The sequence below is a fragment of the Anopheles arabiensis genome, chromosome 2 (assembly GCF_016920715.1).
Source record: "Anopheles arabiensis isolate DONGOLA chromosome 2, AaraD3, whole genome shotgun sequence".
In the NCBI taxonomy this organism is placed as follows: domain Eukaryota; kingdom Metazoa; phylum Arthropoda; class Insecta; order Diptera; family Culicidae; genus Anopheles; species Anopheles arabiensis.
The window spans coordinates 88,815,700-88,841,392 of record NC_053517.1 but is presented as its reverse complement, the minus strand read 5'-3'; the positions used below and the strand labels follow the sequence as shown (position 1 = coordinate 88,841,392).

Genomic DNA, 25,693 nt, shown 5'->3' with positions numbered 1-25,693 from the left:
ACAGTTATACAGGGTTTCCCACGATTTATTGGTCAGTTCCCATGATTTTTTGGTGCGTTCCCACGATTTTTTGGTCGTATCCCATAGATTTTTGGTTCGTTCCCATAATTTATTGGTATTTTCCGATTGGATATCAATACAATTGCACCAACAAATTCTGGGAAACGACCAAAAAACCGTGGGAACGCACCAAACAAACATGGGAACCCACCAAAAATTGATGGGAACCAACCAATAAATCGTGGGAAACCCTGTAAGAGCACATTGTCATAACAAAAAACACAATAATTCATGGCAAATTTCAAATATTCTCATTGAAAAAACATGAAATTAATAAAAACAGGTTTATTTTTATCAAAAAATAAGAATATTTTCCATAACTTAATCAGGAATTGATGGTGAAATATATAATTTGACTCATTATCCGTGTTATTCGCATATCCGGGCGAGGTCAGGTACCGAGAAACCCGGATAAACGGCACTCCGCTATATTTGAAAACACACAAAAATAGGTTAAAATGTGTTCAAATCTAATTTTTTGCGTTTGGCATTACAGGGTTTACCTAGCCAATCCGGCATCGTCAAAGCGTTATCGGTCGACGTAAATACTTTTTCGGGCGTCGAAAACCCTCAATTGGGCACTGTCATTTCTATTCGGGCCTTGTGAAGTATGAATCGGGCAAAGTACAGAATGAATTGGGCCTACTTTATATTTTGTTGCTTTCTAGCTGTAAAACAATACTTTTTTGCTAGTAGTTGAACTGATATGTATGAAAATTCACTATTTTTAAGTTTAATCACATAAAAAAATATTCAAATTCCTTTTTTAAATTTTTTAATTCAAACCCGTACAATGCAATTTGGGTTTATATTTTTTTAAAAATATAATATGTTTGGTGATTTAATTAGGTAAACATTTTAAAATAATATATAATAAGTTAAACAACATGCAAAATACGTATTTAACACCTTCAAGAATAGGACGCTTTCATTCTGTACTATGCCCGATTCATACTTCACAAGGCCCGAATAGAAATGACAGTGCCCAATTGAGGGTTTTCGACGCCCGAAAAAGTATTTACGTCGACCGATAACGCTTTGACGATGCCGGATTGGCTAGGTAAACCCTGTGATGTGGCTTGTGAACAAACTAGATAATTGGATTTCGGACATTTCGGATGAAGCAAAAATGTCGCGCAAGACGAGCAGCTCGCTCTACGTCTATTTGAACGGTAAGTATCATCGCCTCGATCCGTCAATTTGACAATCGTTGTTTCCCGCTTCGAATGAAACAGATTTCGTGGTAGTGCGTGTTCAGCCATAACTTCGTAATTTCTTTGTGAGCACAAGCACAAAGCCAGTGATCAGCAAATGGTGTCGGGTCTCTCATCCTCTTATTCCATAACATTCCAGATATCAAATTCATTCTACCGCGTACTTCAGAATTGTTAGCGCCAGTATGATCAATCATTCGGATCAGGTTTTAGTGAGCCTAGGAGAATTATGCATATCGGATGATTATTCCGATGTAACATTCGTCGTAGAAAACGAGCGCATTTCAGCGCACCGCGCCATCCTAGCAGTACGGTGTGAGTACTTCCGGGCGCTTCTGTACGGTGGTCTGGAGGAGAGTAAGCAGAGCGAAATAACGCTTGATGTATCGTCGACCGCCTTCAAGCACTTGCTCCGATACATCTACACCGGCTCCTTGGAGTTGAAGGACATGAAAATGGACAACTTGTATAGTTTGCTCGGATTAGTCCACGAATATGGCATCACTGCATTGGAGAAAGCTATCTGGGATTATCTGTATGGAGCGTTGATGGCTGAAAATGTTTGTGCCATTGCAGACGTGGCTCGTCTGCTCGATCGGATGGATTTAATGGAGAAATGTTATGAATTTATTGATGAAAATACGCTGAGTGTAATGGAACACGAATCCTTCTGCAATTTATCGTACGAAATGGTCAGCAGTGTACTTGATCGTGATAGCTTAAACATTGAAGAGATCGAATTGTTTCAAGCCATTCACAAGTGGTGTACGAGTAATAGCGAAATAGGAGAAAAGAAGAAGGTTATTTATGATAAAATACGCTATGCAGCAATACCAAGAAAAAATCTAATTTCAACTGTGCGACCTACTGGCATTGTAAATTCCGATCAGCTACTGGATATAATATTCACGCAAGACGGTACAACCAAAGAACAAGAAGTTCATCCATATCGAGCTATCTCACGTAAGTTTAAAGAACTCTTGTAAATTGTATTAGTAAGATATTAAAAAGCTTATTATACTCGTTATATCCCCAGTGCCGGGTAAAGACGTGGCCGCAAACGCTAAAGTGGAATGGACAACGAATGGAGAACGTAATCAAGCTTGTTTTAAACTTGGGAAACGATACTTTATTAACTACATTCATCTTAATCTGAATAATCCAACAAACTCCAAAATATTTATTCCTCTGAATAATTATTCCTACTCCAAAACCGAAAGTCTATCGGTATCATCCGATGGCAAAACATGGTCAACCGTTTCAACAGGAACAAAGAATTACTCTTATTTTACTTCCCATCCAAGTGTTAGTTTCCTTGAGCAACAAGTTCGCTACATTCGTTTCGAGTCTCCATTTTATAATTCCAGCAGTAACATTTCTTTGTCGGCCATATTAAAGCAAGAATGATAAATAATTAATTGCTTTCTAAACCTCGTTAATATAATCCCATTTTGACTAGATTGATCCCAAGACTAGATAATCCCATTTTGAATTATATTCAAGGTATATTCGTTGAAATCTTTGACCTTTGATCTGTTTTCTGTTAATTTGAATTTATAAAAATAAACTTGGAATATTTCAATCGTGTTTACCTTTTTTACGCTTAATTTGTGTCAGTTCGTTAATGTTGGTTTTTTAGTTATGGGATTGAGAAATATTGTGCAATATCTTAATCAATTTTACTACTTAGTAAGAACAGCCAGCAAGGTGAAGGTGCATCAAACGTAAAATAGAGATACAATAAAAGTAAACTACTCCATGTAAGTATTTCCATATTACGGTTCAGTTCTAATCACATGCTTATTAACACCTCCTAATGTTGTCCAGACAGCTCTAATTCGCTTTCATCCATCTTACGAACGCGAACTACTTTCTAGCAACTGTATTGTGTTTGTGCGTTATAATAATCGACGTTTCATTTCCTTGGCCATTTAACAATAAACTTGAGCAATTTAATGCACTTGAACCGGCCGTTCAGGATAATCTTTTCGCTGCCATGACACTAGTGTAACTACTCGAAATTGATAAAAGAAAAACGACCGGTTCGTTGTATAAAAGCGCAACAGTTTCCAGACAGAGCACCAATCACAAATCGGTAGCTCTATCAGCAGGAATAGTTATATCGTCATTTTTGAATTCTCATCAACAAGCATCATGCTACGAAAGGTCTTTGCCGTTGTCTCGGTACTCCTGGTAGTAAGTGCAGCCAAGGTGCCAAAACTGGTGCTGGACGACAACTACGTCAACCGAGTAGTTGGAGGAGAGGTAGCGAAGAACGGTTCGGCCCCGTACCAGGTATCGCTGCAGGTTCCCGGCTGGGGTCACAACTGTGGAGGATCGCTGCTAAACAATCGATGGGTACTAACGGCAGCACACTGTCTGGTCGGGTATGTGTTGCCTTTACCGTAGAAGAAAGTGCCTTGGATGTTCAAGTGCTCACGATGATATGTTCTATCCCGACAGCTATGAGCCCAGTGATTTGATGGTACTCGTCGGCACAAACAGTCTCAAGGAGGGAGGCGAACTTCTGAAGGTTGACAAGCTGCTGTACCACAGCCGATACAATCGTCCCCAGTTTCACAATGACATCGGTTTGATGCGGCTGGAGCAACCGGTACAGTTCTCAGAGCTTGTGCAGAGCGTGGAGTACCTGGAGAAGGCGGTCCCGGTCAATGCGACGGTGCGATTGACGGGCTGGGGTCGTACCAGCACTAATGGGAATGTTCCCACGCTACTGCAGAGCCTGAATGTTGTAACGCTGTCGAACGAAGACTGTAAGGCAAAGATGGGCAATCCGGAGAATGTCGACTTGGGGCATGTTTGCACACTGACCAAGGCTGGCGAGGGAGCGTGCAATGTAAGTGATCGCATTTTTGGTGTGCAAATTCGACAGTATTAAGCAGTAGCTTTGATGTTTTACAGGGTGATTCCGGTGGCCCATTGGTGTACGAGGGAAAGCTGGTCGGTGTGGTGAACTTTGGCGTTCCGTGCGGTCGCGGATTCCCGGATGGGTTCGCACGTGTCTCCTACTACCATGAGTGGGTTCGCACAACGATGGCTAACAACTCGTAATGAAATGTAGCTGTATCTATTGGAATTCGTGCAGTAAAGACAAATAAACAAGTCATTTGTTCAAGGGTTAGAACCTAAAGATGGGTTATTTTCTATTTACTGTGAGTAAAAGCTCATGATTGGGTCTTGTATCATCCTGAAATCGAACGTAAACCGGAAGGTTTACATAATATCTTATGTTATTTCGATCTCTGGCAGTCGCATGGGGTACAAACATAGGAAGTCGTTGTCTGCGTATTGTTTTTATTTGACGATGCAGCCTGCAACTGTCTTAGGCTTTACAGGACTTGGTTAATTAACAGATACAGAAAAGCATATAGGATTCCACTTGTGTACACGATAAGTTTGAAATAAATAAGGGGGGTTGTAATTTTTACAACATATTCATGAATTATTCTAATCCAGCGGTCGGCAAAGTACGGCCCGCGGGCCAAATGCGGCCCGCCACAACATTCAATCCGGCCCGCGAAAGTATTTGACTGATTTTGAAAGATGGGAAGAAACTATTCGTATACAAATTACTGTATATCTTTTAGAATACCATATTAAACCATCGTACTTTTTCAACTTTTAATTAAAGTACTGTGGAATGACGGACCGTTCAGTATGTTCGAGCTCGAGGTGAATATCCCCGTAATTTTTGCATGATAATGTAAAAAACTTTAAAACTTTAAAGTGAAGTTTGTCGCTTGTGCTTTGTGACTTGTCGGAGCTGGTTTTAATTAAACTCTACAAGTTTCAATCAACCATGGTTTGTGGTTCGATTTGCACCGCCACCGTGTACCTGATAATGACTGTGACGAAAATATGCCATTTTCGGCTGGCTGTAGAAAAAAAACTAGGAGAGATAATTTCTTTACTTTTACATCTGTTGAAAGGGAATTATTTCAGATTATTTGCACAAATAAATTAAAGACTTTGCGAATTGCCTTTCGTCAGTTATTAGGAATTTTCACCATGGTGGACGAAGACATGGATGATTTAGGTTGTACCTTCGATTTTCATCAATTCATCCTAAGTTTTTGCTACAAAATTGTTACAGTAGTTTTTGCATCACGTTGGTGCAGAACAAATCGATGGGACACAATTATAGGAAAAATGCAATAATACCAATCGCATTGCTTGATATAATCAACCAATTATTTTGTTTCTAAAATTATATAATGTAATAATTAAATCACAATAATAGAAAAACCGCATTCTCCTGGCCCACGGCTTTAGATCATTTACTAAATTTGGCCCTTTGCCTCAAAAGTTTGCCGACCGCTGTTCTAATCCACTTTGTTTCGGTCGTCAGGAAGCGAAGCAAAGAAGGAAATGAACAAAATAAACAAACTGTTAAAGAAACAGTTTTATGGTTCTGCAAAAATGGCACCTCTCAGTGTATTCTAGTTCTTGTGGTTTATCAATCAATCAATCTTTTTTACGGGAGACATGCTGGTAGTATGTTTAATTCACCCGATCATGTTGTACGATCAAGTGTAAAAAAATCTCATGCGACGAACACTTGAGCTCGTTTCATAACCTAAGCTAGCGAGCAAGAAACTGTCTGGCCATATGTATTAGTAAGAAATCGATACGATTGGTATGAAATACACATACAGTAGTGGCCACATAAAGTCGGACATCTCATTCTTCTTCTTTTGACTCAATAACCGATGTCGGTCAAGGCCTGCCTGTACCCACTTGTGAGCTTTGGCTTTCAGTGACTAATTGATTCCCCCCCATAGCAGGATAGTCAGTCCTACGTATGGCGGCGCGGTCTATTTGGGGATTGAACCCATGACGGGCATGTTGTTAAGTCGTACGAGTTGACGACTGTACTACGAGACCCGACATCTCATACTTTCCCTTATTACCTGACTTTGAGGCACCCTGTACTGCTACGCACGCGATTATAAATTTCTTTCTTCACCAATTTGATGCTACTAACCATTGTTTATCCTTATCCGTTAATAATAATAATATAATCCGAAAAGGACAGAACCCCTGGATTTCCAAGCCAAACACCCCCTTCCGTCTGCATAGGCTTCACAACCTTTGGGTTAGAAGCAACTAGCGGGAAGGACTGGTTAGTAGGCAAAATGTCAAAGACTCTGTTCACAAGTGCTGCTTGTTTCTCCTCCGCTACGACCCTGCCACTCTTGCTGATAGCCAATCCTTCGCGTGGCCTGCCGGAGAGGCTCGGCTCGTAACACTGTATAGTTCTCTAGACCAAATATCGAAAAAAAAAAAACACACATCGTTGAGGGCACTTTTCAGCTATGTCACTGCAAAAAATCAGGCAGATATCTTTTAAAATCTTGGAACACCACGCATAAATATGATAAAAGTTATGCAATGTATGTGGTCCACTGAAAGACGGACAGTCTTCATTTTATGGAAAAATGACCACGTAGCCTGCCAATATTGACCAATATGATTGTAACATCATTTGATATCAGTAATTATAGGTGTTGTGGACAGACCGCTGCCTCATCCTGAGGGCTCACTGTTGACAGCAGGGCTGTCATCCGGTGACGTCCTTAGTGAGGATCGCGGCGCGAGAAGGACTAGTCGTCCTCTCCCCGCGTTGTGTGTGTTGCGTTTATATTATTTATTACCCATGTTTATTGTACCCATACCAAAGATAGTGATAATATAACATATTCTGTTTGCGCCGTCCACACCGTCTCACGTTTCATTTGTGCGGACACAACAATAGGTCTATCAACTGGTTTGGGTGATCATCTGCGTATTACATAACCTAAGCTAAGCGCTCTGCGGTCCAAAGAATCGATTCTGTGAACATATCCCACCGATGACCATATCCCACCGATGAAGTCCAGCATGTTATCCGTTTGGTTAAATGTGTCCGATCATCGGGCACACTGCAAGAAAGAATGTCCAAAAAATAAAGAGAGTTGCTATCCAGATTTAAGACCATACCATATATTTGTCTCAGACTTTTCTTCATCGCTTTCAAACGAGATCCAATGGGTGGGACGGCAAAGTATTCTTGTAAACTTCACTCTAAGAATAGAAAACATTTCTTTGTTGTTTCCACACAACAACACAAATCATAAACATTCCTTGATCCCGGATTATCAGGGATCCCGAACAAATCATCCCTGTGCCTCCTGACCGTGAAGGAAGAGAAATCTTTCGCTGAAATACCTTCCTTATTATTTTTTTTTATCAAGTCTCAAGTATCTTGTTGCCCTGGAATACACTGCGTTTGCGTTTAAACCTTTCTTAAATATAATTTAATCTGTATTATGTCTCACTTTTCCTTTATTAGCCAGGTTTATGGTGTACTCTACCATAGAGCTCTCTAAGGGCACACGACAATTGGAACCGCGACTGGGAAATTCCCTCCAATGGCTCCAACTGCATAGACGAACAAAACAAAAACTTGTAGAATAATCAAGTGGGCGATCAAAGCTGATCGGATGTGAACTTGGCGCTCATTGCGATACTGTGTGCCACTTCCTGATGCACGTTCTAGCTTTACGGATTCACTTTCAATCGCTTCGGTTTGGAGCACTCTTGACATCGTCCAGACAGGGGTTTACACGGGGTCTAATCGTGTTCGATTATCGATAATGTGTAGCATTTGATGTTAACCGAAGCAGCACAAAAGCATCATACGTCATTTCCTCGACGAAGCAAATGTATCGGTCACATGAAATTTATTGTATTTTTTTGCTGCGTTGCAATGATATAACGATGAGTGCAAATCTCCCCACAGGGACAAAGATGCGTTTGTTGTGATCTTGGCCATAAAGTTTTACTATCTTACATCTGAATGCACTCTTGAGGTTTCGCTGCGGCCTATCATTAAGCTTGCGTGTAGGATCATCGCAGAAGGTTAGAAGATTAACCTAATGAAACTACTCCAAGTAGATAAAGGGGTTGATGTGTGGTATAAAAGTGTAACCGTTCGCCGACGGTGTACCAAACAGTACCAATTCTCCCAATAGCATCATGCTACGAAAGGTCTTTGCTGTTGCCTCGGTACTCCTAGTAGTAAGTGCAGCCAAGGTGACAAAACTGGTGCTGGACGACAACTACGTCAACCGAGTAGTTGGAGGAGAGGTAGCGAAGAACGGTTCGGCCCCGTACCAGGTATCGCTGCAGGTTCCCGGCTGGGGTCACAACTGTGGAGGATCGCTGCTAAACAATCGATGGGTACTAACGGCAGCACACTGTCTGGTCGGGTATGTGTTGCCTTTACCGTAGAAGAAAGTGCCTTGGATGTTCAAGTGCTCACGATGATATGTTCTGTCCCGACAGCTATGAGCCCAGTGATTTGATGGTACTCGTCGGCACAAACAGTCTCAAGGAGGGAGGCGAACTTCTGAAGGTTGACAAGCTGCTGTACCACAGCCGATACAATCGTCCCCAGTTCCACAATGACATCGGATTGATGCGGCTGGAGCAACCGGTACAGTTCTCGGAGCTTGTGCAGAGTGTAGAGTACCTGGAGAAGGCGGTACCGGTCAATGCGACGGTGCGATTGACGGGCTGGGGTCGTACCAGCACTAATGGGGATGTTCCCACGCTACTCCAGAGCCTGAACGTTGTAACGCTGTCGAACGAAGACTGTAAGGCAAAGATGGGCAATCCGAAGAATGTCGACTTGGGACACGTTTGCACACTGACCAAGGCAGGCGAGGGAGCGTGCAATGTAAGTGGCCGTATTTTTGGTGTGCTCATTCGACAGTATTAAGCAGTAGCTTTGATGTTTTACAGGGTGATTCCGGCGGCCCATTGGTGTACGAGGGAAAGCTGGTCGGTGTGGTGAACTTTGGCGTTCCGTGCGGTCGCGGATTCCCGGATGGGTTCGCACGTGTCTCCTACTACCATGAGTGGGTTCGCACAACGATGGCTAACAACTCGTAATGGAATGTGGCTGTATCTATTATAATTCGTGCACTAAATATAAATAAACAAGTCATTTGTTCGAGGGTTAGAACCTAAAAATGGATTATTTTCTATTTACTGTGAGTAAATGCTCATGATTGGGTCCTGTATCATCCTGAAATCGGACGCAAACCAGAGGGTTTACATTATTTATGTGCTCTCTGGAGCGCACCCACGATTCCGATCCGACTCCAACTATTGTTAACCCGATTCCGACTCCGGCAAAATGGAACCACTAGATCCCATAATAACACTCCTGACGATTTCAAACGACTCCGAACGACTCCAGACGACTCCGAACGATTCCGGACGACTCCGAACGACTCCGAACGACTCCGAACGACTCCAAACGATTCTGGACGGCTCCGGGCGATTCCGAACGACTTCGGATGATGCAGGGCGGACCTACCTTCCGGACACGATTCCGAATTAATCGGAGTCGGATCGGAGTCGACTCCGGATGTTTGCAAACTTTACCCATCGCTAGTTTACATAATATCTTATGATATTTCGATTTCTGGCAGTCGCATCCGGTACGGATAATAAACATACATGTTCCGGAAGGTATGTGCAAAACTCTAAACTTGGAACCGTCCGGAACCTTTTTGGAGCTGCCCGGGGCCGTTTCGAGCCGTCTGAAGCCGTCCAGAGTTGAAATTGTCAGAACCGTCGAAATATTCGGAATAGTAGGAGCTCCCGGAGCCGGCACCGGCTACCGACTAGCGGCTCCGGGCGGCACCTCGCGGCTTAGGAGGACTCCGGTCGGCTCCGACGATTCGAATAATGAACAACAATGAACAATTTAAGGATCAGTATGGGTTCAGTAACTGTTCCACGAACGATATGACCAACGTTAAGTTACAAGATCTGTATGGGTTTTGTACCTGTTCCGAGACCTGTTCCAGTTCCAGGACCTGTACATGTACAGTACCAGTTTGAGGACCAGTATAGGTTCAGGAACTGTTCACTGTTTACGAATCAGTATGGGGTCCAGCAGCATCACATTCAGGATCAATTGAAGGACCAAATTCGGTTCGGGATCAAAATCAGCATCGGTATTGTTTTATTGATCATTTCAACGATCGGTATGGTTTTTGGAAGCAGTTCGAGGAGTAGAATGCAGTCGGAATGTGTTCCAGGATTCAGGACTATATCTTTGGCCGGTATCTGTTCGGGGACCGTTCCAAAACCGGTACCAGTTTCCGCACAGTTATGGGTTCAGTACCAAGACAGAAATGGGTTGGAGATCAGTTCCTACGATCAGCAAGGGTTGTGAATCACTTTCACTGGATGTACTCTTTGGATTCTAAAGGAAGCGTTTTATGATGCTACGATTTACCATTTTCCTGAAATGTTTTGTTTTTAATAACACAATAATTATGAATAACATGACGAAAGCTTGATTTGAAATTCTCTCTGATCAATGAAACAAGGCGCCAACCGATCGATTACAATGCTAATGTATTTTGGAATTGGATAACCATATCTATAGAAATATAAGTTGATAAACAAAACTAAATAAAAAAGGGGCGTGTAGTCATATTAACGAGGTTTAGCAGGCGATTCACTATTTTGTGCACCTTGGAAAGGGTTTAACATGGCCGATATAGAAATCGAGGAATTCTCTTTATAATACGGTGTTTGAAAGCGGATGTATCGCACTGGTTGCATACGGAAGCTAATGGATGGATGGCTCTGGAAATAAGCGGTGTTATATAGTCCCAAAGACACGGTGGACCATGAGTTGCCATCAGATGATACCGACAGACTTTCCTGCTTCGGAATTAGCGAATAAGCAACGGTACCTGGAGAATGTGGTTCTGTTGGTGCACCCGTAGTAATGTAAACATGATTGATAAAGTATCGTTTACCAAGGTCAAAACGAACTTGATTATGTTCTGCAGCCGTTGTCCATTCCACTTTCGCGTTTGCAGCTACGTCTTTACCCGGTGCTGGGGATATAGCGAATACAATAAGCTATTCAATAACTCGTCAATATAATGCATGATAATGCTTCAGACTTACATGAACCAGCTCGGTAGGGATGAAAACCGGTTTTATCTTGAGCTGATATTACATCCAACAATCGATTCGGATTTAGAACACCAGTAGGACGCACTATGTCAAGTAAACTATTGCGCGGTATTGCTTCATAGCGTATTTTATCATAAATAGACTTTTTCTTTTCTCCTATTTTGCACCACTTATTTTCGTTGCTCTTGCACCACTTGTGAGTGGCTTGGAAAATTTCGATCTCTTCAATGTTTAAGCTATTGCGATCGATCACGCTGCTAAGCATGTCGTATGACAATTTGCTGAAGGATTCTTGTTGTATGATGCTCCGCGTGTTTTCATCAATAAATTCATAACATTTCTCCATTAAATCCTTTAGATCGAGCAGACGCGCCTCGTCCGCAATGGTACACACATTCTCCACAGTCAACACTCCATACAGGTAGTCTGAGATGGCTTTCACGAAGGCAGTGATGCCATATTGGTGGACTAATCCGAGTAAAGTTAGTATATCGTCCACCTCCATGTCCTTCAATTCCAAGGAGCCGGTGTAGATGTACCGGAGCAGATGCTTGAAGGCGGTCGACGATACATCAAGCGTTATTTCGCTCTGCTTACTCTCCTCCAGAGCACCGTACAGAAGCGCCCGGAAGTACTCACACCGTACTGCTAGGATGGCGCGGTGCGCTGAAATGCGCTCGTTTTCTACGACGAATGTTACATCGGAATAATCATCCGATATGCATAATTCTCCTAGGCTCACTAAAACCTGATCCGAATGATCGATCATACTGGCGCTAACCATTCTGAAGAACTCTGTTTATGATACCAAATTTCTGGAATTTCTGTTAGAGAAAATGAAGATTAGACTTGACTTGTCTCGTAACCTCAGACCCTTTGTACTTACACAAAAACAAGGGGATTATTGTAGAACACGCACTATCGCAATATCAGATCCATTCGAGGCGGGAAACGGCAATGATCATCAAATTGACGGCCGCAAGGCAATGATTGTTTATATTTACGCATGGTCTCTACACGACGGTGCGATAATCGCATACGCGGCATTTCATCAGGCGGGAGGCCACGAGCGTGACAAAACGCTGACACATTGTTCAAATCGTGAAGATTTGTAACTGTCAATATTTAGTAGTCTGGAAATTCACTAGCTTTATAATTGATTCAGCTTGAATCAATCGATTAATCATCAATACGATATTATTCTATTCAATAACTATAGGTTTAACAGCTGTTAATGAACAAATATTAATTTCGAGAATACTACAAGACAATACAGAGCTGCATAAAAAACTAGTTGCCCACTTGACCCAAGTCCCACAAATCCACTAAACGACCACTAAACGGCTTCTAAACGACTCAAGTTCTCTACCTAAACGGAATATAGAAAGACTTCGTTTAGCAGACGGCAAACGACTCATGCATTCTAAAAATAGCAAAAAAGCTGGTGGCGCTCTCTATTGGTGGGATACCCCAACCAGTTGAGCTTCATCGCTTCGAGGAGAGCTTTCTCATTTTCTCTGTACTGTTGTACGGTTTTGCATTGAAGTTATGCATCGCTAGAACTAGAACGGCGATACGATTGTTTAAAAACTAAACTCTAACGGAAACCACCAGCACTGAAGCAAGTGAGATTTGAGTAATGGTCGTTGGTGTTGATACCCACGTATCTGACCATACGACCATTCATATAGATTTTTGCTCAGAAAGTTAGAAGGCTATATCGGTCATGATAAGATGAAACTTGCCGAAACACATTACAAGAAAAGGATAGCAATATAATGATGAATTGTAATACGCCATCTATTGATCAAACCAATGAAACTGTGGAGCTTTCATTTTTTTTCTATGGATATTAAATTTTCCAGTCGTTTAAGCTTAATCTGTGGCGCTTGGGGACTATCGCTGCAAATGTTCGCCGTACGTTTGAACAGCCGTACCCGGATAATCGACGTTCTACTGTCAGTGATATATTGGCTGGAAATCACGGGATTCGACTTACGCGGAAATTAGAGATAAGCAGTATTTTGTGGCCGTTTTCGGTTCTCTACCAAGTGCCACAACTCCACTAAACGACCAATAAACGGGCTCTAAACGGCTCAAGCTCTTAACCTAAACGGAATTTAAAAAGTCTTCGTACAGCAAACTGGTAAACGACTGATGCATGCTAAACATAAGAAAAAGGTGGCGCCATCTGTTGCTAAGATAGCCAAACAGTGGAGTTTTCCTCGCTTTGAGAGCTTTCTCCTTCCCTCTGTACCCAAATAGCCAGCTCGTACTTTATAGCTGATTTGGGGCTGTTTAACGAAAAATCGTTCCGATGTCGTACTTTGTGGCTGATTAAGAGATAGACGGTACTTTGCGGAACTATGGAGCTTTTTAACAGGCACATGGTACTCTTTGATACTTTGCGGCTGATTAGCACTATGTGTAGGGTTCATGATGGAACTTTAAGGCTTATTAAGAACGTGTACCGAACTTGATGGAACTGCATAGCTTTTTAATGCATGACATCGGTACAAGGTGGGTGTTGGGAATATTTAACGATCAACCGTCAAAGTTAGCGAATTCAAAATATTAACGAACTTAATGACATTTAACGAACGAAATGTCAAAGGTAGGAAGACGGCTGCTTGGGAAGTGTCAGATTGAAAACCGCATGGAACAGAACACAACGTAGGGCAGACAACACAACAACACATTCCTGAATAAAAGAATTCTATTTTCATTAAAATCACCGAACATATGGTGCCTAAGGACCTGGATTACTGGTGAAAGTGAAAATGACGCAAGCCAAAGCCTCAAGCGAAGAAAGTTTCCGTGGTTTCTCGGACCCAGAAAAGGAAAATAGCACGATAATAGACAACAGTGCAATGGCTCTTGCTCTCGCAAAGGAGGAACGAGATGGCTTGATTGAATGTCTAGTAAGACTAGAAAAATTTGTGGAAAATTCGGGAATTGTTGAGTTGGAACAAGTCGAAGCTCGATTAAAACGTCTTGAGAGGTGCTGGGAGCATTTTGTAAAGGTTTCAAAGGAAATAAGGCAGTTTGACGACCAGCGCAACAAGAAAGAAAATTTTGCTATATTTGCTGACTTCGATGAGCGTGTGTGTGTGCTAACAGGCAGACTTAAGAGAATGCAGCGTAGCAGCAACGTGCCAAAGAAGGACGAGAATATGAGCAACGTTACTAACACATCCACAGGCGGTGTGAAGCTCCCCAAAATGGCGCTACCAGAATTTCAAGGTAAATTCGATGAGTGGCTACAGTTTAGGGACATGTATGAGCAAATGGTGCACAACAACATAACTCTTTCTAAAGTAGAAAAGTTATATTATTTGAAGAGTTCGCTAAAGGGTGAAGCATTAAAAGTGATCGAGGCTTTTCCGATATGCGCAGCAAGCTATGATGCTGCATGGGACGCTGTGGTAAGTCGTTTTGCTAACCCATACATACAAAAGAAAAGACATACGAATGAGTTGCTAAACTGGCCGAGAATGAAAAAACCAACAGCCGCAAACATCAACGCTGTAATCGATGGTTTTGAAAGGCACACAAAGTTATTGCAGCAGTTAGGAGAAACGCCGTCAACATGGGGTATCATGCTCACGCAGCTTTTAACATCAAAGCTCGATGAAGGAACTCAGCGTGAGTGGGAGCGAACAGTTGAGGCACAAGATGATGCTAATTACAACGATTTAATAAAATTTTTGCGAGGACAAGTACGAATTTTGGAAGCTTTGGGCGAAGATAAAATAGAACAGCGAAACCAACCGTTGCCAACATCAAAAGCTCCGAAATTGGCGATTCACGTGACAGCAGGTGAGAAAAAGCTTAAATGCAATGTTTGCGGTGCAGAGCATTCAACAGCAAAATGTGACGAGTTCATTTCAATGGGGGTGAAAGAACGAATCAAGATTGCGCGAGCAAAAGAGCTTTGTCTAAACTGTTTAGGAAAAGGCCATTTTCGAAACCAATGCGTATCAAAGGTACGTTGTCGTGCATGTAAGGGTGCTCATCATTCTCTTTTACATATGTGGTTACCGACAGAAAACACTATGCCTAGCACATCAGCTCAAAGCAACAACAATGTTGATGAAACATTCGTCAATGAAGCACAAGGTGCAAATCATGGAAATGCTACGCTCACTATGGCTGTTACAAGATCAGGTGTTTCTTGTGGCGTGCTTTCTACAGCTCTAGTAAATGTGAAAGCAAAGAACGGTATGTTCATTCAAACGCGAGCACTATTAGATAGTGGCTCACAGCTCAACGTCTTGACTGAGAAACTTTGTAGAAGGCTTGGTTTACAACGGCGAGCTAGCGGAATCAAACTAACAGGTATAGGAAAGCATGAGGTCAGTAGTGACATAGCTGTAACGGCGGAAATTGGGTCGCAGACCAACAATTATGCGAGAAGAATGGAATTCTTAGTGATGGACGGCATCACTCACAATCTTCAGCCAGTACATCTTCCTAACGCATGCATTCCGGATGAAGGTAAAATAGCAGACCCTGGATGGCATCAGGGTGGAGAGATCGATATGTTGTTGGGGTCGGAGCATTTCTTTGAATTTCTAGCGCTAGACGGCGGCCGGCCTGGAGTCTATAGAATGAACGATTCTCATCCATATTTTGTTAATACTGTGTTCGGCTGGGTATTAACTGGGCCAAAGCAAACGCAGCAGAAAACATCAGCGATTTGTTCTCATGTGAGTATTGCGGAGCAAATTGAGCGATTTTGGTCGATCGAAGAGGTGTGTCCAGAGAACAGCTTGACCCAAGAAGAGAAAGATTGTGAGCAAAGTTTCGTTACAACACATTCTCGTGACGAAACGGGTCGATACATAGTAAAACTTCCCATAAAGCTCAAAGGTTGGGAAAGGATTGGAGAGTCCTTAGGAATGGCAAGGAAAAGATTTCTACAACTGGAAAACCGATTGTCGAGGGATGTGGCACTATACGAAAATTACTGCTCAACGATAAAGCAATATCAAGAGCTGGGATATTTAGTAGAGGTATCTCCTGACATGTCACAAGGTGACAACGTGAAGCCATGCTATTTACCACATCACCCAGTTGTGAAATTATCCAGTGCTAGCACCAAAGTGCGCCCGGTTTTCGATGGTTCCGCTAAAACCTCAACTGGTTTTGCACTAAATGATTGCCTCCTAAATGGACCTGTGTTGCAAGACACACTCTTTGATCTAATTGTGCGATTTAGATCGTATGCCATCGCACTCATTGCGGACATCGAGAAGATGTACTTGCAGATAAAGGTTCATGAGGAACACACACCATTGCAACGCATCTTATGGCGATCTTCTCAACAAGAGGAGATAAAACATTTCGAACTTCAGAGAGTCACATTTGGCCTGACGTCATCATCCTTTTTGGCAACTCGAGTGCTCTTTCAACTTGCGGCGGATGAAGGAGAGCGATTTCCATTAGGTAAAAGGGCTTTACAAGAATCATTCTACGTGGATGACTACATCGGTGGAGCAAATAGTGACGCTGAAGCTGTCCAGCTAGTAAGTGAGTTGCGGCAACTATTGGAGAAAGGAGGTTTCCATTTACGGAAGTGGAACTCAAATAACAAAATGGTTTTGCGAAACCTGTCTCCAGAGGAGAAAGATAAATGCAAGCTTGTGAGTATTGGACCGGAGGATCAAGTAAAAACGCTTGGCGTATATTGGGATCCAACTACTGATTCGTTAGGAGTAGCGGCAGATTTGGACGATGTGTCAAATGAACCTCCTACCAGGCGGAACGTGTTTTCGTTCATAGCCAAATTATTCGACCCGCTTGGCATAATTGCTCCAATTATCGCCTGGGCGAAAATCATGATGCAGCGTTTGTGGATAGCCACAAAGGAATGGGATGATCCAATCCCGGTGGATTTGGCTGACCAATGGGAATTGTTTAAGAAACAATTGTACCTGGTAAAGGAGATGCGGATTCCAAGGCATGTGATGCTTCTTGATCAAACCAATGTGCAAATCCATTCTTTTGCAGATGCTTCCGAAGTGGCCTATGGAGCATGCGTTTACCTCCGAGTAACAAATCGCGAAGGCACAGTGAAAATAGGTCTCCTTGCAGCAAAATCTAAGGTAGCGCCACTTAAGAAGTTGAGTTTACCACGGTTGGAACTCTGTGTTGCTGTGTTGGGAGCGAAACTTTGGAAAACTGCATGCATCGCTATGAAGCAACCAATAACAGAAAGTTATTTCTGGAGTGACTCTACCATGGTGCTGAACTGGTTAAGATCTCCATCGTATACGTGGGCGACTTTCGTGGCATATAGAGTCGCCACGATACAGGACTTAACCCAAGGAAATCATTGGCAACATGTGAAAGGAAGTGAAAATCCAGCAGACATCCTGTCCAGAGGTGCTTTACCTAATCAACTCACTAAGGAATGGTTCCAGGGGCCACACTGGCTCTCGAATAATGAGTGCACATGGTCATTTCCTGAGGAGAAATCTGACATCGATGAATCGCAACTCGAGCGAAAGCGACAAGTGGCTGTAATGACGATGGGCGTTGCAGAACATCCTTTCCTGGATCGCTATTCCTCCTACTGGAAATGTGGTAGAGTGGCAGCTTATTGTATCCGGTTTGCTCAAAGATGCAGGAATGAGCCATTAGTCAGCGGTCCGATTACATATAACGAATTTATTAGAGCGATCCGACGTTTAGTCGTCGATTTACAACGAATTGAATTCCATGTTGAGATGCGGGAATTAGAAGAAAAGGGAGAATTGCTTAGCACATCAAAACTAAGGAAGTTGCGACCGTTTCTGGATGATGAAGGTGTCCTACGTGTTGGAGGACGTCTTAGGCAAACAAACATCAGATACAACACAAAACATCCCATGATTCTTCCGGCAAAGGGCAACTTTACGCGAATTGTTGCAAAGGCATACCATGAGATGGCGCTGCATGGAGGTCCTCGCATCACCCTGGCAACAATGAGGCAAGATTTTTGGCCTTTAAATGGCAGAATATTGGCAAACTACATACACCGAAACTGTTCAACATGTTTCAAGGCTAATTCAACACCAGTTGCGCAGCCAATTGGCCAGCTACCAGTTAAGAGAGTGACACCAGCCAGGCCATTTCTGACGACTGGTATCGATTTCTGCGGCCCTGTGTATTTAAAACCAGTTCACCGTCGAGCAACATCTCAGAAGGCATACATAGCAGTTTTTGTATGTTTTTGTACTCGACGACTCTTTCCAGGCAACTACAAGGGAAGAAACGATGAAGTGTGGAATCACCTGGCACTTCATACCTCCGAGAGCACCCAACTTTGGAGGGCTATGGGAGGCGGCCGTGAAGTCGACTAAGAAGACGCTTACCAAACTGTTTGGATCCCAGCGATTGTCATTTGCTGACATGTCTACCGTGTTGACACAGATCGAGGCTCAGCTTAACTCGCGCCCACTCACACCCTTATCGGAGGATCCAGAGGAGCTCAACGTATTGACACCTGGCCATTTTCTCATTGGAGAAGCTCTATTGACGTTACCAGATGCTAATCACGTGACAACACCCGAGAATCGTTTGAAGCACTTTGAGCAGCTGCAGCAGCTCGTGCAACGGCATTGGCAGCAATGGTCGAAGGAGTACATTTGTGAGTTGCATAATGTCAGTCAAAAGGGATTACGAAGCAAGAAGATCGAGATAGGTCAGATGGTAATTGTGAAGGAGGATTTACCACCAAACGAATGGTGTTTAGGCAGAGTAATAGGAGTGCATCCAGGTAGTGATCAGGTAGTAAGAGTAGTGACGATTAAGACGTCTAAGGGAACTTACAAGAGACCTGTATCAAGGGTGTGTCTGTTACCAGATAGTGAAGATTAGATTGTTGAAAATGTTTTTATTGAAACATTACTTCAAGGCGGCCGGTATGTTGGGAATATTTAACGATCAACCGTCAAAGTTAGCGAATTCAAAATATTAACGAACTTAATGACATTTAACGAACGAAATGTCAAAGGTAGGAAGACGGCTGCTTGGGAAGTGTCAGATTGAAAATCGCATGGAACAGAACACAACGTAGGGCAGACAACACAACAACACATTCCTGAATAAAAGAATTCTATTTTCATTAAAATCACCGAACAGTGGGTCTTGTCAAAGTGTCAAAGACAGACGCCGCCAATCATCTCATTGCTGCTGTACAAGTTAGATTAGTTGTTTGAAGTAGGGATTTTGAAGGAAGTGATTGTAATTGTACAGTAAATTGTGATACGTTTCGTGTAATTTATGAATATTAAGGATTTAAAAATATACACATGTACACAAACAAAACAAATCCTGTTGTTTATTTCATCGATGACGCTTGCTTGAAAATAAAACACAAAGAAAAATAATCCCCGGCACCGGAGCTTAAGGAAGCTGCTTAGGCGCTATTTAGAAGGACCACCTGGAACTTTGATGCTGTTTATCTACTGCAAAAGGCGAATTAGAGCAGCGATCTTTAGCTTGCCAAAATGAGCTGCTTAAGCAATTCTGGCTATTTGGGTAGCCACACAGTGGAGCTTTCCTCGCTTGGAGAGCATTCTCCTTCCCTCTGTACTGTTGTATCGCTAGAACTAGAACGGCGATAGGATTGTTTGAATACTAAACTCCAATGTGACTCATCAGAATTGAAGCAAGTGGGAATTGAGAAGTTGAGACCCTCGTATCTGACCACACGACCATCATTATCGATTTTTGCTCGTAAAGTTAGAGGGGTACAGGCCATTATTAGATGTGGCTAGACGAAACACATTGCAAGAAAAGGATAGCAATATCATGATGAGTTATGAACCGCCATCTATTGAGCAAAGCAGTGAAGTAATAAAGCTTTCGTTTTTGTCTATGAATATTTGATTTTCCAGTCGTTTAAGCTTAATCTGTGGCGCTTGGAAAGACTCCCACCTTCCCTCTGCACTGTTGTATGGGTATGAATTGAAATTATACAAGCAAAAATTAATTCACCTACTCCACGATTGTGCAGCTGTCAAGATTGTGCGCACGGTTAATACGCCCCAGGATAATCGACGGTTTACTGTACAGTGGAGCGCCGTTTATTTGGGTAACTTTTATCCGGCTGTCCGTTTATCCGTGCTGTAAATGACAGTCCCATACAAAGGTGTTATATCTGAGCTATACTTCTGGCAGCACTGGAGCTGTCATACGCTATTCCCCATACACACCGTGGTATGAACAACTACCTTCCATACACACCGTGGTATGAATAGCTAGATTCTATATACACTGCGATCGCTTCCGCTACCGTTCTACGACACTTGAAGAAGAGAAGCCGAACTACAAGCACTACAGGACTACAAATATATTTAGATAGAGATAAAACAGTTCGGTTGTACAATTTACTTAATTACGGTTCCGCCCCATCTACAACAATTTGGCGACGAGAAGTACGAAGCTACGTGAATGTGCTAGGCGCAATACATATACAAACAAGTTGCTGCATCGTGAATTTGGCTGTCTACTGCGTAATTTTACATCACAATGGCGCTTCCTAACCCGGTTGTCGACGATCCGGCAGTCGCCAGTCCCGCTTTGCCTGCTGTGAGTGGTTCTGCGGTACCAGTTACATTTCATTTCGAGCCATTCAATCCTGCTTCATCGAAATTTGACCGATGGTTAAATCGACTACAAATTTCATTCCGGATTTACCACGTGCGTGAAGCCGATAAACGCGATTTTCTGCTACACTACATGGGCGGCCCTACATACGATGTGCTGTGCAATAAGCTGAAAAATGCTGAGCCACATACAAAAACGTACGACGAGATTGTAGCTCTACTGAAGGAACATTACAGTCCTACTCCTTTGGAAATACTGGAGAATTTCAAGTTCGCGAGCCGTAAACAGCTAGAGCAAGAAACTCTAAGCGATTACCTGATGCATTTAGAGAAGCTCGCCCAAACATGCAATTTCGGGGACTACATGGACAAGGCCCTCCGGAACCAGTTCGTTTTTGGCATCCAGAACCGTGTGATACAGTCTCGATTGCTGGAAGTGCGCGACTTAACCTTGACAAAGGCAAAGGAGATCGCATTCGGAATGGAAATGTCTCATCGTGGAACCGATGAAATGCACAACTCACGTCAAAAAAGTGAGGTTCAGCACATCGAGCATGGAGCAAACAAAACTAAAAAAAGTTTCCAGTCATCGAGCCAAGCCAGTTCCAGTCAAAGTTCCGGTCGCCTGTCGAACAAGCAGAATGGTGGAAATAAACGATGTTATCGTTGCGGGGATCCTGACCACTACGCAGACAAATGCAAACATAAAGCTACGATCTGCAAATACTGCAAGAAAGCGGGGCATCTTGAGAGGATGTGTCTCACCAAGACCAACGAGAAGGGGACGGATGACGCACATCACCTGGAGGAGCAGCCGTGTGTTATGAAGGATGTGTTACACCTGAACGCGATCCAAGGTATTGCTGGTAAGTTTTTGTTGAGTCTGTGGATAAATCAAAAACAGCTAACGTTCGAGGTCGACACTGGTTCACCCGTATCCTTAATCAACCTACAAGACAAACGAAAATACTTTAACAATTTTGACATTTCCCCTACTAACATTCGACTCGTGAGTTACTGCGATAATGACATTGGTGTGCTTGGGAAAATAACGGTAAAAGTAGTTGCAAATGGTGAGGAATTTACATTGCCTCTACATGTCGCAGAATCTAGTAGACATCCGTTGTTAGGGCGTGATTGGCTACTTGCTTTGAATTTAGATTTCAATCGTGTATTCCAACCAGGTACACATTCAGTTTCCTACTGTAGTGGCAAAAATCAGTCTACCACTAATGCATTGAATAACTTACTTACAAAATTTTCACGTGTCTTTGATGAACGTGTTGGTAAAATTGAAGGAATACAAGCTACACTTACTGTTAGGAAAAATACAAAACCGGTATACATAAAAGCTAGGCCAGTGGCATTTGCAGTGCGCAGCACGGTTGATAAGGAAATTGATCATTTCGTGAAAGAAGGCATATGGGAAAAAGTGGACCACTCAGAGTGGGCTACACCTGTTGTTGCTGTTAGGAAAGCCGGAGGCAAAGTGCGGTTGTGCGGCGATTACAAAATTACTCTTAACCCAAACTTACTGGTGGATGAACATCCTCTTCCGACGGTCGAAGAACTTTTTGCTACTGTTGCGGGAGGGGAGACATTCTCAAAATTGGACCTTTCGCAAGCTTACTTACAACTCGAAGTTCGACCCGAGGATAGGGACTTACTTACATTGAGCACTCATAGAGGCTTGTTTCGTCCCACTCGACTCATGTATGGAGTTGCTTCCGCACCTGCAATTTTTCAACGTCTGATGGAGGAAATTTTGCAGGGCATACCTGGCGTTACTGTCTTCATTGATGACATTCGCGTTACTGGTTCTGATACAAAAATGCATTTACTTAGACTTGAGGAAGTACTTAACAGATTAGATAAATATGGATTGCGTGTCAATAGAGAAAAGTGTGACTTTTTCTCTGATCGAATTGAGTACTGCGGGTACATGGTGGACAAGCAAGGAATCCACAAACTCCGCGAAAAGATTGATGCAATACAAAACATGCCTATTCCTAAAAATAAGGAGCAAGTACGGTCTTTTGTTGGACTCATTAACTACTATGGTAGATTTTTCCCTAACCTCAGTACTATTTTGTACCCACTGAATAATTTACTTAAAGATGACGTTCCATTTGTGTGGAGTGCTGATTGTGATAAATCGTTTACATTGGTAAAAAGGGAGATGCAATCCGATAGGTTTTTAGTACATTATGACCCGTCACTTCCGGTAATTTTAGCTACTGACGCGTCCCCATACGGGGTTGGGGCAGTTCTTAGTCATCAGTATCTTGATGGAACTGAACGGCCATTACAGTACGCATCTCAGACCCTTACTCGAACGCAACAAAAATATTCTCAGATCGATAAGGAAGCCTACTCGATCATTTTTGGTGTTCGCAAGTTTCATCAATACCTTTACGGTCGCAAATTTATTCTGGTAACAGACAATAAACCTATCAGCCAAATCTTTTCGGAATCTAAAGGACTTCCTACTATGTCCGCAATGCGCATGCAGCATTACGCGGCATTCCTACAGGCGTTCGATTATAAGATTCGACATCGCCGTTCGTCGGAACATTTCAATGCCGATGCTATGTCTCGCCTACCGGTTTCAACTACTGACCCTGAATCGGAAATTGAAGAACCGGAGGTAGTCGAGGTAAATGCAATACAAACACTCCCACTGACTGTAGATGAATTGAGTGCAGCTACCCTAGCGGATGTGAATGTTCGCGAATTGCTACGTGCCCTAAGAACTGGAAACTCAGTTGAAGGGAAACATAGATTTGGTGTGAATCAGGAAGAATTCAACTTACATAAAGATTGCTTGATGCGTGGTAGCCGAGTATACATACCACCTGCATTGCGAAGAAAGGTGCTTGAAGAACTCCATTCAACACATTTCGGTATAACACGAATCAAATCACTTGCTCGGAGTTATTGTTGGTGGGAAGGCATAGACAGAGACATCGAAAACCTGGTCAACGATTGTGCTTCCTGTCAGGCTGCAAAGGCTAATCCTCCCAAAGTCACTTTTCATTGTTGGGAAACACCTACGGAACCGTTTCAGCGTGTTCATGCGGACTATGCTGGCCCATTCATGGGACTTTACTACCTCATATTAATTGACGCATACTCGAAGTGGCCTATGGTCTACGTTGCGAAAAACATGACTACGGAAACGACAATTCGTTTGTGCCGGGAGTTTTTCAGTACTTATGGATTACCTTCTGTCTTTGTGAGTGACAACGGTCCTCAATTTACCTCTACTGAATTTTCAAGATTTCTTAAACTAAACGGAATTACTCATAAACTTAGTGCTCCGTACCATCCAGCCACTAATGGACAGGCTGAAAGATTTATACAAACAATGAAATCTAAACTAAAGTCGCTACAATGTGATCGAGGGGAAGTTCACAGTGAAATTTGCAATATACTGCTCTCATACCGTAAAATGATTCACCCAGCCACCGGATTTTCACCTTCAAAATTAGTGTTCGGTCGTCAGATCCGTTCAAGGCTGGATCTCATGATACCATCAAACGATCCAAACTCAAATGAAGTTCAGTCTAAAATACGTGCATTGACTACTGGATCAAAAGTTGCAGCTCGAGAATACGTTCACGGAAACAAGTGGGAGTTTGGGACAATTAAAGAACGTCTAGGTAAACTCCACTATTTAGTGAAACTAAATGACGGGCGGACCTGGAAAAGGCATATCGATCAACTACGTAGTGTTGGTGCAGGGCTATCGGAATCTACTAAGGAAGAAATTTCTTTGCGCCGTGAAGAGATTGGTGGTGAAAATTTCTACGACAACACTATCGCAGTCACTCCAGACATTACTACAAATACATACAACTACGATAACACTTATACATCCACTGACATGTCCCTCCCTGCTATCCCGACTGCTCCTAATCTTGAAACGGGTATCCAACTACCGATTTCTAACGAAACAGCTGCAATTGACCAACCCACAGGGTCAGCGGACTTGCCGGTGGACCAAAGGTTGCGTCGTTCTCTGCGGACCATCAAGCCTCCGCAAAGGCTCAACCTATAACAACGAATTCTATTTTGCGCGGAAGAGCTGTTATATCTGAGCTATACTTCTGGCAGCACTGGAGCTGTCATACGCTATTCCCCATACACACCGTGGTATGAACAACTACCTTCCATACACACCGTGGTATGAATAGCTAGATTCTATATACACTGCGATCGCTTCCGCTACCGTTCTACGACACTTGAAGAAGAGAAGCCGAACTACAAGCACTACAGGACTACAAATATATTTAGATAGAGATAAAACAGTTCGGTTGTACAATTTACTTAATTACGGTTCCGCCCCATCTACAACAAAAGGTGCCATTGCGTTATGAGGAGGATATTTGAAAAAGCGGTTAAAAGTGCGCATTGTCATAACAAAAGACATGTTAATTCAAGGCAAATTTCAAATATTCTTAGGGAAAAACATAAAGTTAATAAAAACAGGGTTATTTTTATCAAAAAAATAAGAATATTTTCCAAAAATTAATCAGGAATTGGTGATAAAATATATCATTTGACTCATTATCCGAGTTATCGCATATCCGGGCGAGGTCCCGAGAAACCCGGATAAACGGCGCTCCACTGTAATTTTAAAATGCTCCCGTCGTTTACCGTCTTCAAAACGGAGTTTTTTAAGATTCCTTTTTAGCTAAGAGCTGAAGTCGTTTAGACCCCGTTTAGTGGCTTTGTGACGCTAGGGGAGGCAACCCTCGGGATACGAAAGCTGCATTGCAGACGCGGGAAAATTTAAGCTCTTTTTTGGTT

General features: G+C 42.7%; 5 protein-coding genes across 6 annotated transcripts; 4 read left to right on the top strand and 1 right to left on the bottom strand.

Moving 5' to 3' along the window:
- Positions 1-1,061: 1,061 nt before the first annotated feature.
- LOC120906493 (BTB/POZ domain-containing protein 9-like) lies at positions 1,062-2,856 on the top strand. 2 transcript variants are annotated; one of them, XM_040318224.1, is made up of 3 exons: positions 1,062-1,232; positions 1,414-2,237; positions 2,311-2,856. In XM_040318224.1, exons 2-3 carry the CDS (start codon positions 1,460-1,462, stop codon positions 2,679-2,681), a joined length of 1,149 nt encoding a protein of 382 aa, XP_040174158.1. In that variant the 5' UTR covers positions 1,062-1,232; positions 1,414-1,459; the 3' UTR covers positions 2,682-2,856. The 2 variants fall into 2 exon arrangements, with proteins under 2 accessions (XP_040174158.1, XP_040174166.1); XM_040318232.1 differs by lacking the exon at positions 1,062-1,232 and adding an exon at positions 1,277-1,339.
- Positions 2,857-3,341: 485 nt separating this feature from the next.
- On the top strand, positions 3,342-4,425 carry LOC120906508 (chymotrypsin-2-like). Its single transcript, XM_040318243.1, has 3 exons — positions 3,342-3,661; positions 3,738-4,131; positions 4,197-4,425. Exons 1-3 carry the CDS (start codon positions 3,429-3,431, stop codon positions 4,344-4,346), a joined length of 777 nt encoding a protein of 258 aa, XP_040174177.1. The 5' UTR covers positions 3,342-3,428; the 3' UTR covers positions 4,347-4,425.
- A 3,848-nt stretch (positions 4,426-8,273) lies between these two features.
- On the top strand, positions 8,274-9,315 carry LOC120906515 (chymotrypsin-2). The gene is made up of 3 exons (XM_040318257.1): positions 8,274-8,545; positions 8,622-9,015; positions 9,081-9,315. Exons 1-3 carry the CDS (start codon positions 8,313-8,315, stop codon positions 9,228-9,230), a joined length of 777 nt encoding a protein of 258 aa, XP_040174191.1. The 5' UTR covers positions 8,274-8,312; the 3' UTR covers positions 9,231-9,315.
- A 1,380-nt stretch (positions 9,316-10,695) lies between these two features.
- LOC120897386 (BTB/POZ domain-containing protein 9-like) lies at positions 10,696-12,637 on the bottom strand. Its single transcript, XM_040302234.1, has 3 exons — positions 12,172-12,637; positions 11,277-12,109; positions 10,696-11,203 (listed from the first exon to the last, which is right to left on the bottom strand). Exons 2-3 carry the CDS (start codon positions 12,067-12,069, stop codon positions 10,794-10,796), a joined length of 1,203 nt encoding a protein of 400 aa, XP_040158168.1. The 5' UTR covers positions 12,070-12,109; positions 12,172-12,637; the 3' UTR covers positions 10,696-10,793.
- Positions 12,638-20,394: 7,757 nt separating this feature from the next.
- Positions 20,395-25,318, top strand: LOC120896702. The gene is made up of 2 exons (XM_040301038.1): positions 20,395-21,747; positions 24,862-25,318. The coding sequence occupies exons 1-2, from the start codon at positions 20,805-20,807 to the stop codon at positions 24,939-24,941; spliced, it is 1,023 nt and encodes a 340-aa protein (XP_040156972.1). The 5' UTR covers positions 20,395-20,804; the 3' UTR covers positions 24,942-25,318.
- Positions 25,319-25,693: the final 375 nt, after the last annotated feature.